At 42.6% G+C, this 12,887-nt stretch overlaps 1 protein-coding gene across 2 annotated transcripts in view; it reads right to left on the bottom strand.

Annotated features, from left to right (window-relative positions):
* Positions 1-12,887, bottom strand: part of SATB2 (SATB homeobox 2) — a 132,453-nt gene that overhangs the window by 44,139 nt on the left and 75,427 nt on the right. For both annotated transcript variants that reach the window (XM_066999208.1, XM_066999209.1), the window contains one exon: positions 12,395-12,867. In XM_066999208.1, coding sequence (XP_066855309.1) covers positions 12,395-12,867 — 473 coding nt within the window. The remainder of the gene's footprint in view (positions 1-12,394; positions 12,868-12,887) is intronic.

The following is a 12,887-nucleotide window of genomic DNA, read 5'->3' as shown; positions in this document are numbered from 1 at the left end:
CTGTCTGCAGCCGTGGCACGACCGCATGCTCATACCCAGCTTCTTCCTCAGAGTTTACCACCCCACAGAGAAGCTAGGGACACTGTAAAAAAATTCCAAAGTTTACCAGGCTCCCACACTGAGGGAAATTAACAAAAACAGGATAGTTCAGAAGCCCAAACCCGTGACTTGAAGCATTCCAAGATCAATACAGAATGTCCCTGTTAGGATTTCCTCTTAAAGTCAATGGAAAAGTCTCCAAAGGCAGTAAATAAATATCAATTCCACTGACTCTCTGAATTCTTAAATTTCTGGGTCTTTTAAAGGATACATAACTTATTTATTTATTTATTTATTTTTAAAAGAAAAGATATGCATCCAAAAATGAATGGATTTAGTTTGAAAGACAGGTACATGAAAACTACTGGAGTTGACTCTAAGGCAGCTTTTTCTGCCCCCACCTTAACCTGGCTAAATCTATGGTTCAATTTCAAAAATGGACAGCAAAAACATATGTGAAAGCATGCCAGCAATTACTTTTCAGTGCAGTCATTGCCTCCCTATGTAAATCAGGGATGTACAGGTACTAGTGGGTTGATAATGGCACTAAGAGGTATGCATGTGTCTGCCTGAAATACCAACTCTGGGGCTTGGAGGCTCTGCCTCATCACCCAAAGTGGCATATCATGGGAGAGATTCAGGGCTTTGGAGCCCTAGCTTGTGCCTCTTGCTTCTAAAAAGATCTCACACCTGTTTTAGGGACGTAGCAGTATTTCACACCGCTGCTCAATCAATCACCAGGCATCCTGGTGTATTACCATAAACCACCCTGGGTAAACGGGCTCAGTAATAAGCAGCAGCGATGGGACAACTGCCTCACAAATACCTGGAAAGAGGAAAAAGCCATGCAGGAGAATTGGCAAAGAGTACTGACACCTCAGGTGACCAGTCCTGCACAGGAGCCAGGGAGCCTCACCTGCTAAGCAGGCACCCAGCCCAGCAGAGCAGCCAACTCCTTCCCCCAAAATGCCAGGCTTGTGCTGCACCAGAGGCAGCTGCTCACGGAGGGGCCAAGCCCTGCACCCCGATGCCTGTTCCAGGCCCCCAAGTGGGAGGTCTGGCTGCACAGAGCTGGTCTGGAGCTCGGTTGTAGTATGCTGAGTGCTTTGGCAGCTCTGGAGCCATGTAAACAGCAGGACAGATAATAAGAAAACTGACTGAGAGGGAAAAATTGCATGTCCTCCTGCAACTAAAGATAAACAACGCTGGTAAACAACAGTGGTTAGATAGCTGAGTGATACGGTAGAACAATAAAATAAAGTATCTTGAGAGCAATAACGTTTACAATAATATAATTCTGAGCTACTGAAGTATACACAAACTAACCAGTGAGCAACATTATAAAATAAAGTGATATTAAATAATCTGTTCAGCCTTTTTGTCACCTGCAACAAATTAGGCTTTCAATATGCAAAACATCTTCCTTCCAGAAAAACAAATGATCATGATTTCATTTAATTGTAATTTAATGAGGCATAATTTATTTTTTAAAGTGATATACACCAGGTGTGTGGTGAGGAAACCGGCCCAACCAGACAAGCCCTACTGTTTCTATTTTTGAGAAAACCCTAAAGCCAGCCAGAGACTGTTTTCATTTCTGCAAATTATGTTTCTGCTTGAGGGAGTGAGGGAGGGAAACCCACAGCATTCATACATTTGTTATAAAATTCCATTGGCTCATTCTGACTTACTTACATCTCACATATTAAAAAAAATAATAATACATAAATAAAATAGTAATTTGCAGAGCAACCAACTCTGCAAACCTGAAAGAAGATCCTCAGGGACTAGAAAGTCTCAAACTGATTTTAAATGACCAAACAGATCTCTTCTACTGAACACAGCTTTCAGGAAACACTTTCGGATAGGTAGCTTAATAATAATCTTTCTTTTTCCATTCTTGGACATCATTTTTAAGCCAGTTACTGAAGAGGCAATGAATAAGTTTAATAGTAGCAGAGACTCTGCTCACAAATGAGTTGTGCTATGCATGCACCCCTAGACAAGGACCCTGCTCAGGCACAGCTTGGTTTACACTTGGAACTTGCACCATTTTTAAAATAACACACTGGATCGACAATGAACTTTTTTAAAAAAATAATAACCAGAGGTGGAGAAAGCAGCCACATTCCAATCAAAATAAAAAAGTATTTGGAGCTATTTAAGGTAGAAGCAATTTTGACAGTGTTTTTTCCAACTAGCTGAAATCTAGTCTTTCAAAAACAAGCCAGCAAAGTCACTGTCTTGAGGGTTTGCTTTGCACTCATTCTATGAAACCCCATTTGTGAACTCACTTATTTTATTTTTACTACCTACAGGATTTCCAGGACAAACAACCCAAACTTCATGGGCATGGAATCTTTTTTAAGCAACTTCTGAAAGATAATGCACTACAATGTAGAGCAAATGTTATTCAGACTGACTCCTAGATCCAAAGGACTGACTAAACAGCCTTTGAGGCCAACACAAAGGCTTGACCAAAGCCCGTGGAAGGCAAGTGAAGTTTTCTGCCATCTTCCCAAAGGGCTTTGGTTCAGGCTTGTAAAGTCGTAAATGAGATCTCAGTGGGACAGCAGACTGCACTACCAGGGACCGAATGAAGGACAGTTTTGCGACAAGACTTTTCAAAAGCAGTCTGGATGGGGGTGATGAGGTTATGCTGGAGTGTCACCCAGACCCTGATGTCCTGGGGACAGAGGAGGATAAGGGCCATCAGGCAGCAGGAGACTTGCAAGCGCTGGCCAGGACCTCACGCATGTCAGGTTTGGTGACTCAGACAGGAGCTGCACTTCCCCTCGTCCAGACCTCAGCAATGTGTCCATGAGAGCAGATACAACTTTAAAAAGGTTCAAAACAGGCTTTGGACAACTGAAACACTGGCCAAGGCAAAAACTTGAATAAACTCAACTCATGTGCTAAACCTCAGTTTGTATGTTCTGTGTAAGGAGATTATATATATATATATATTTATGAAAGACTAAAAAAGCATAAACACTTTTTTCATACTTTTGGTTTATTTGTGCTTCTCCATACTTCAGCTATTGCCAAGAGCAACAGAGAAAATGCTGAAACACTAGAAAAATATTGCTCCTGCAGTACTTAAAGCCCAAGCAGTACTTGTAACTGGTCATCTCAATAAAAAAGTTGTTCTGCTTCCTCTCGGGTTTAGATGAGGCTCTGATTGGGACCAGAAAATGTAGGTATTTATTCAAATTCAAAATCTGAGTCTTAAAGACCAGTGATATAAGCCTATCCCCTCTCAGTATCCCTGTTCAGCATGAAAGGCCTGTTTCTAGTATGGGAAGGCAGCACTTGGGGAACCATTGGTTAGCTGCTCATTCCTAGTGAACTACACTGAATTCTCACCTTCAGCATACAAAACCAAATTGATTTTGCCAGACTGAAACAACTGTTTATATTTAAAATTGCCTGCTACTTGCAGCAGAAAGCTTGAGGAGGCAGGTCACCCTGCGGAGCTCTGCAGCAAATGCACTAACTTCTCATCACCCTTCAAAGAAACAAAACGACTCCACCTGCTGCGTTTTTCTCATGTCAGGGTAGGGTTTTATGCCATGACTCTCTGCCTCTTGGCATTAACTACATGTTCAAACTTCAAGACCTCCAATATTGTCTTATGGGCTGAATAAGATACATTGATCAATTTTTAAAAATTTTCTCTTTGCCTATTGATCAATTGTTAAAAAACTTCTCTTTGTCTCTAAGTATACAGCACTTAAGAATAAATTCTATATGAAGTACCTGCAGGTTTCTTATGACTCCAGCTCATTTTCACCCACTGCTTTACTTCCACTCCCTTGCATCTCTTCCTAATTCCAGCTAGGACATGAAGCAGAAGTGCCAGAAGTCTCTTAGAAATGCTTATTCTGGCAATGTGTTCAGTCCAATTTTGTTCAGCAAAATTAGTTTAGATAATCATTGGAAATTTTTGAGTGGTTAGCCAAACCAAGCACCTTCATATCCATCCTGTCACAGTTTCCATTAAGCAGAACTCTGCACCCTGTTCCCTGACCAGCTCCTTCTGTCTCAAGAGGCAGAATGTCTGGTGCAATGCTCTTGTCCATTTACACGAGCTTCAGAACTCAAAGGACTTTGACAGGTTTTCCATCAGTGTAAACAGGAGACCAGCTGTCTTCTAATGCCCTTCAGTGCAGCTGAATGCATCACATCAGTCCCTCGTTTAAAAAAAAAAAAAAATCTCTTGATCTCTAGATTCACTGCCTATAGACAGAGTATGAGCCTCATTCTTAAACTCATTTAACTAATGCTAAAATACGTACATCTCAGGAGAGAGCTGCTTAGGCACACAGCATTTAGAGGCTGATTTGAATAAAACTTATACAGGGTCCAACAATGACAATTTGATTTTTATTATTAAAAATGAAGTGTTTAAATCCTCAAAGAAAATGCCTTTATTGCATTAGTTTAATAAAGCCTCTTTTTTATTACAGTATCTCTTTTTATTAAGGAAGATAGGATGTGCCTGTAGAGCTGAATGTGGATGCATGGGGAAAACCAGGCAGAGGATGACCGACCACCTGCAGCCACAAAGTGCCACCATTTATATGACATGCGTGTCAAACCTTTGTACTGAAATATGCCGGAAAATGAGCACGACACACAGCTCGTGCACACTCTGTATAGCCGTGCGTTTGCTTCCAAGGCTCAGGACTCCTGTGCATCAGCTGAGCAGGCAGCAGCCGCCTCCTACAAGCACACATTCTGAAAGCCTGACTCACATGCTACTTAAGATCCTTTCATTCAGCCTATTGAATACAATTAAGTTAATTGAAACTGAAATTTTGGGCAGTGCAAAACCCACTGTTGGAACAAATATCCCATGTACCAAAAATCTGCAATTTATTAAATTAAGCACTTCCCTTACAGACTGTCTTCTTTCCTGTGAGTACAACAGAACGCTGCTTGTACCACATTACACACAAGAATAAGGCAGGCAGCATGAAACGTTTTCATGCAATGAGAGAGAGTTTTCTATTTGGGAAAAATATGACAAAAAATCCCCCTAAAAAACAAAACCAGAACACTCGATAATTGAAAGTCTGCGCACAATGGGACAGGCACCATGGCGATGAATGCAGCATGAATGTCTCACTAGATACCAGGCAGAGAATTAAAGCTGCTCATCTTTCTCTCACTTAAGTCAAAGGAAAAATTACTTGCTAAAGGAATTCTATCCAGGATTTGGCTCACAAGCAAGCAGAGATGGAAGTGTTAGCTATTTCAACAAAGCATATTTCTAATCTTAAAAAGCTTCTTAAGGGATCCAATTCTCTTCCCACTCCAGTTTAGGGGAATTTTGCCAAAGAAAGCAGAACTACACACAAATGAAGAGCCATTAGCAGCTTCCCTCCCTGCCTGCCTCCAAAGACTGTCTTTCAAGCTTCCTCACTGGCCATGCAATCTCAGCCCCCAGAGCCTCCAGCCCCTCCATACCTGACCCGCAGCATCTTTTCATGAAGGGCAGCACCATTTTCCCTTCCTGTGGCAGGAGCCTGGACTTGTCACACCACAAGCTAGGGCAGCATCCAAAACTGGGCCTGCATTTCCCTATGCCTCAGCCCACTCCTGCAGCCAAGGTATGGCAGAATCCCTAAAATAAGGTGGATCAGTTTATTTTATTTCATTATGAGTTTCACTACATCTGACGTTGGTAAAGCAGAGCTTCCCACTCCCTGCACTCTGCTTTTACCCCAAAAGGCCCCAGTGAAGCACCAGCTAAGCAGGCAGGAGCCAATCTGGGTAAGTGCTGCCTTCCTACCGGCAAACTGGAAAGCCGGCTTCCTCACTGCTAGCTACTAAAAGAGGGAAGGAGCAGTGCTCTTTGGGAAAAGAGTTACACACAGCCCAAACATGCTTGTTCCCCTAGCTCTCTTTGTATCTGGCACCACAACTGTTTCATTCAAAAACCTCAGGTTCATGGATATTCCCAGTTTCTGAGACTGCTCAGTAAAACAAGCACTGGCCATTCGCCCAAACATTTTACTAGTTTTGGCTACTATGTCAAAACATTGGCAAAAAAAATAGATGCTTAAAAAAATGATATAAACAGAAAACACTCATTCAGTCTATAGGCTTTTCAGTCCACTGGGCACCCCCAAGGAGGAGAAAAGCAGTTCCCTGGTCCAGTGATTTAGACTGTCTGGACTCCTACAGCCTGACTATCCATTCGGAGGTACGCCCAGTAAGCAAGGAGAAGAGGAGAGCAAGTTCATTTTCTTCGTGCAAAGTGGGATTCAATTTAGCTGCTTTAAAGCTAAAGATTTTGCAGAGCACAGATCACTTCAGTAACTCCACACTTGCTAAAAACAAAACAAAACAAAGCAAAAAAAAAAAAAAAACAGGTAAACAACAACCGGAAAAACAAACAAACAAAAACCTGCAACTTTTCAGAGAAAGACAAAGTACGCTCAAGAGAGTATTTTCATGCAGGTCTTTAAACTAGTCCTCTCTTTCCTCTGTAACCATCAGCACCCGCCCATTCCTTGGCGCGTTACAACCTATGATACAGCAAGCTTTGGTGATAACCTCTTGGTTGTAACTTGAATGCTGCGCTAGGAGACACTGCAGCACAAGAGGGAGACAGTACATGGAATATGCCCTGAGGTCTCCCCAAATCCCTGAATGTATTCTTCTCCAGGAAGAAGTCTGTAGCCTTAAGTAGCAGCTGTGGTCAGCAACCTCCTTGTCCCACCTTGGGAAGTTACCCTGATTTACACAAGATGCACGCTAAAGCCAGGTAGGAGTTTTTGGAGAATTCCAGCCATCTCTGATAACACCTTGGTGGTCCACGACCAACAAGGGACAGCTGTTCCCCCTGCACATTAAATCCTGTTCACCCTCTGCAGCCTGTATCTTGCAGGCATGTCCTTCACTCCATCCTTTTCAAAGCTTTGGCTGCTTTTAGAAATGCACATGGGACATTTCCAAGCACGAGTTGCACCTGCTCTGCCCCTAACAGTTTCACTCCTCCAGCTGCTCAGCCCAGAGCTCTATTTCAACAATCATCACTTAGAAGTGAAATAACTGCATTTGCAGTATTAATCAGACTTTCTCTTGTGTTTTGGTTTGTTTTTTTCCCCCAAGATCGAGTGGTTTTACAGTCAAAAAGTACTGAATTCTTAGCGAAAGCAAAGCTTTTGATAGTGCCCCTTCTAATAGTAACTTCAGCTTACAGATTGGCTGCATGGAAGCACTGTTTATGAAGATGCCCTCCATTTTAAGATAAAGATAGCAGGTACGACCACATAACTGTCAGGTGTTTGATGGGCCTCATCCAGCTTTCTGCCTTCCATTCAAATGCACCCACACCCTTGCATCCAGTTTTTTAGACCTGAAGCCAGCCAAGGAAGCCTAGCTGTCCACTAGTGGGTTACTAGTTTCTAGCAGTCCAAACGCAGGGAACAAACTATGTCTGCAAACAACATATTCAAATTGGTGAGCCTGCAAACTTCCAACTTAGGGGTCGCAGGCCAGCAGAGCTTCAACTACAGCCAAGGATTTCAGCCATGGAAAACTCAGGTACAGCCAAGTGATGTTATATGAACAAAAAACTGAACCTCTTGCCCCAGCCATGCTGCTAACCACCTTCACCATGGCCAGCTTTCTCCATTACCTAAATTGACCCTTTCCTCTTTGTCTGTATGGGCCAGAGGCCTCCCCAGTTGCTTTGTAAGGAGGGAAATGGCCAACTAAGCACAGGGCCAGGAATACAAGCATCCCTTCTGTTTTGTCCTCTCTGCCTGCACCTTACACGTCTCAGCAGGACCCCTGGTCTGCAGCAGAACAGCCTCCGTCCCATTTCTTGGGCTACACAACCAAACTGATCAATTTGAATAGTGCCTCACTGCAGACCCCAAAAGAGGACCATACCTGTAGTACAGAGCTGCAGTGCTGCTGGCATCCACTAGGATGCCTAAAGCCTAAGAGGGTGTCTTACAACATACACTATTCTTACCATCGCTAAGCAGGTTGTAGGTAAAACAAACATGCTAGTGGGCACAACCATTTAAAATGTTTTGAAGATAACTATCATCTCTCTAGGGGTCTATGAACTCTCTCTCTTCTAACTGTCCCACCAGTTGAATAAATAAACATTTAGATTCTGTAGCAGGGTGAATTAAAATTGTGACATTGATTCTCTAATGATAATGTAAAAAGAAGGCACATAGGTTAGTTAGCCCAAAGTATTTACTAAAAATCAGCTGTATGCACTTTGAGGGGTTTTCATACTCAGTTTCAAATAAATCTTAAAATGTTCATTTTGGATATTTGTGTTTTAAAGAAACACTCGTTGTGGCTAGCACAGCCTGGGCTAGTTCCTAGCCAAACACCCCGTGCAGCTCTCCTGTGCACAGAGCAGGCACTAAGCTGCCAGGTGTTCAGTCCCCATCTCAAACTGGGACTGCAATGGGAGCACAGTATTTATGACAAAGACTGAAGCACTTTATTTTCATGTGTGCACACAACAAGATGGCCACAGGCAGACGGAAATACTGTTGTCTTAAGCTATGATTTTACAACTTTTAGAGGAAGGTTTGGTTGTCTCACAATCATGCAACTCTACCTCTCTATCTTCCACCCTCTTTCCACCCCATGTCCCCCTTCCCATACACACATGACACATACATGTGTCAGCCATTTGTTCCGATGGATTTAGCCTAGTTTGGATCAAAGCTTCCTCTACTTCATTTAACAGATTTGCTCAGATGGAAGGTCTCAGGGGACAAATAATGTTAGTAAGGTGGGTGGGGGGTGGAGTTCAGCACTGAGTATGTAGGTCATTGGACTTTAAAATGAATTAGAGAATAGTTTATCTATTAAACAAGCCTCACAGTACATATTTCATGAAGCTATACTTAATTATAGGCTAATGTGCACTCCAGGGCTACCATGAAGAAGGATTAAGCAGTGGCCCATAATGCAGTGATTAATACAATTATTAGCTGGCTGGAACACAGCATCTATTCTTCGATGCCATCACGAGAAACGATAGATCTCTGTTAAGGTTGGCACTTGCAGTGAAAGGCAACAAACCCATACATTTCCAGAGAGAAATGCACACATCTCTGCACCTCCTGAGCACAGGACCAAGCAAGGGGAATGCAAGGAGGTGAGAGCAGACCTGAACTTCCACTTCAAGTGCTTTGTACAGAATTTGCTTCTCCATCATGGGTGTTTGGGAACATCCCACAACTTCTGTTATGCAGTGCAAGGCTGACTGTCTGAGCACCTCTTCATACTACTTGGGGCGACAGCCTCTGACCTGAGGGGAGATTGTTTTGAGTTGGAATTAGAAGCTGAGAACAATAAGGCATAAATATGTACCTATGCTCTTCTGCTACAGCGATGTTTCATTGGGCATGCACTATACTGATCCACTGGTCTTTTATATTAAGGCCCTGTAGACTAATGAAGCATATCTCTGAGATGAACAACTCTTTTTGTATGTTTAAGAATTGCCTGTTCTGGAATCACTGCCATGGACTGTATAGCATATCTTATTATTTATGATAAAAGGCTAAGAAGTAGATAATTTATTTCCTTTTATATAAAACTATGTGTGTCTGATAAATTACAATGAAGTGATCAATTTTTATTTTTTAAGAAAAGCTTCATTGGCTAGTGCACCCTGAGACAAATGTCAGTGAAAGGATAGGGAGACTGACAAAACCACTGACACTTGCACCCTGAATTACAAACTCCTCTTTATATACCAATCTCAAGTGTAAACTGGTTGGAGAACAGAGCATCAACATCCCATTTCCTGTTGCAGTTCTGCCCAGGAATGGTGCTTTGGCACCTTCTCAAAGGACATTACCTTGGCATGACTACTCCATGCTGATCAGGTCTGTTTTCCCAGTGAGCGAGCTCAGTCTGAACAGCTACACACCTGGCAAAGTACAGCACTGTGAAGAGACATTGGCTCAGATCCCAGCAGCAGCACAGCGCTCTCCACAGTAGTGCACAGGACAACAGCCTGGAGTTCCTGCACTGGTTTGGTCAGCACTATCTTGCAGGTTTCTGCATTGTCCTGTACTGTGTGGTGTAGGCATGTCCCAGATCAAAATTTCAGCCTGAAACTGAAGGCAGCTGAACAGAGGTCTACTCTCAAAAGACAAGGTGATATTTGAAACTTATACCAAGAACATATCTACTCTGCTATCAGGTTAGGTACACGAGGAATGTCCCATAACAGTTCATTCCAGAAATTATCTTCCATTCTAGTGTATCAACCCATCTCCTTAATGTTGATTTTCAAGTGTTTGTGCATTCAATATCAAAAAGGTTCAGGCATAGATTTCCATAACTAAAGCAAAATCATAGCAGTATTTGCCCTCTTTCTCCTATACAACTGGAACGTAGATATGATCAGACAGAAGATGTGGGACTTGGCTGAAAGAGGAATGCATATGTGTGGAGAGAGAGAGCACTTAGTCAAGAACTCAGTTATAGTGCACATTACTCTTTGAAGAAACTGAAATTCAGTGAAACTTGGTGTTCTTTGAAAATGCCATTAGGTTTGCCTGACCCACAGACATGCCGCCAGCAGCCACTGATGTTGGGAAGAAAGCACATTTCTCCCAAAGTCCTGCTTAATCTGAAAAAAACACTGGATACATGGATACTGCAGTAAAGTAAGAACAAACAAAACATACTGCAGCTGCTTTAGTCCAGATTTCAGATTATCTGAGCGTGCCACAATCTCTATCACGGCTGCTATTGAACACCATAGGCAGATGAAATGCTGTGCCACTGCTAGGAAAAGACCAGTGGTCTCATAAATGCCTGTCTTTTCACTTGCTATCTTGGGAAGTCAAATGCAATGTTCAGTCAGGGATATGCAAGGGTTGGGGTTTCCTAGACACACACAATCAAAACCTTGCCTTGTTTTAAATACTATAGCAGAACTGTTGATTTAACACACAAGTTGTATGACAGCTTTCTCATTTGGGGATGAACTTTTGGTTTAATGGCAGATTTGGATATTAGCAATCCAGCTGTCCCCATCTGGCTAAAGCAGAGCTTCATGTTCAATGACAGTGGCAAAACCCGCCCCAGCAATGTTACTGCTGACCTCTCACTCAAGTTCAGAATGTGTCATTCTGTCAATACCATCTACCTTGATTATACTGGGCTTTACATACAATGGGTTATGATCCCAGAGGGATGAAAAGCTTTTCCAAATTAAAAGCAGCATTTTAAAGAGGAAATACTCATACATTCCTATGTAGTTTTCATTTGATATCCTCAAGGCTAACCCCAGAACTCAAAGTCATGTTGATTGAACATGAATGTTTTTTCTGAGTGCAGCCATCTTAGGAATTTAATAGAAAAGGGGAAGTAATAAAAACATGCTCCATACTTTAATTAGTTCCCTCATAACATGGTATTTCCAAAATGGCAGTGCCAAAGAAAATCATTAATCCAGGAGAACATACAAAGGCACTGTATGGGGCAAGAGACAGACCTCCAGGAAACACATATACATGTGGCCCGTCTTCTCTTGCTGGTAAAGCTTATCTCAAAGATCACTTCTGATTGCACAAAAGAAAATTGGATCAATATTTAAATATGAAGCCACTTTCCATTTCTTTAGCCTTATAGTGTATCACAAATTAGAGACCATTCTTTGTATGCTTTGAATGGTATCTGGCAGTAGGATAAATGTAAACAGCCCGTCTTTCTCCACTTGCGTTCACCCAAGGTACTCCAGGTGCTAGGCTTAAGCTGATGCTATCATGTGATTATTTCAACATCTGAATTCCACTATTTGAGTGAGAAAACCTGTGTCAGATGGGTCTGCTGCAAATGGCAGACATCTTTTCCAGCAGTCAGTTTTCTCTTACGCAGCCAGCCAGCACCAAGACTGTCTTTAGGCCTATGCACACTTGTCTTAGTCATTTCTTGTGGCAGTAGCCTCTAGTACTAGTTGTGTCATCAGTAGTAGTTACCACAGAAAGGAACTGAGAAAGTGACATAAGCCGCAAGTCACTGCTGACTCCCACAGTCTCTTGGAGCAGATGTGGAAGTTTATAACCAAGGACAGGAACTCAGGGAAGAACTCACACCAGCAGCATTATGGCTAGAGAGCAAAGCTCAGGTAGCAGTACTGCAGTAACCAAATGCAAACAAACAACTGTTCCAGGAAGAAATAGTCTTGCTCAATCATGACAATGAGACTGGGGGAAAAATGACAGGTGGTTGTACTAGTTTCTGTGGTACACCTCCGGCCTTGATCTGCAGCAACCATGCAGCCCCAGAAGAGTCACAACTTTGCCCCCTCATAACTTCTTGATTATAAAATAGAAATGGATACCTGTGTGCGGTTGAATGCTACTCTTGCAAAGACAGCTTGAGACACACTGGCTCTCTTCAGCTCATCTCTGACTTGCTGGTAAATATCTGGAGAGACTTCCACCGATGAATTTGATGGCTCTGGTTTGACAGCTCTAGGAATGGGTGGATGATTCAAGAACTGCTGGTTGATAGCTTGGGGGTGCTGGTGAGCCAATAGCCGGCTGACAGCAATCTGTTGGTTTATCAGATGGGCCATTGCTATCTGCTGCCTCACCAGTTGTGGACTGAGCTGAGGAGACAGGAGCCCAGGGTTTATCATTGTCTGCATCGTTGGCACTTGGTTTCGGATTGGAGTACTGTGGTGAATTTGGCCATGAGGAGACTGTTCATTAGTTTTTCCCAAGGTTGCCAGCTGGTTGATATTTGGTAAGTGCATGGGACGTTGACCAAGAACACAATAGTCTGAAAGGTTTTCTCTTTCCACTCTTTCCACTGTTAAAAGAGAAAAATTA

The sequence above is a fragment of the Anser cygnoides genome, chromosome 6 (genome assembly GCF_040182565.1).
Source record: "Anser cygnoides isolate HZ-2024a breed goose chromosome 6, Taihu_goose_T2T_genome, whole genome shotgun sequence".
In the NCBI taxonomy this organism is placed as follows: domain Eukaryota; kingdom Metazoa; phylum Chordata; class Aves; order Anseriformes; family Anatidae; genus Anser; species Anser cygnoides.
The sequence above is the reverse complement of the archived record's forward strand: the minus strand, read 5'-3'. Positions and strand labels throughout refer to the sequence as shown.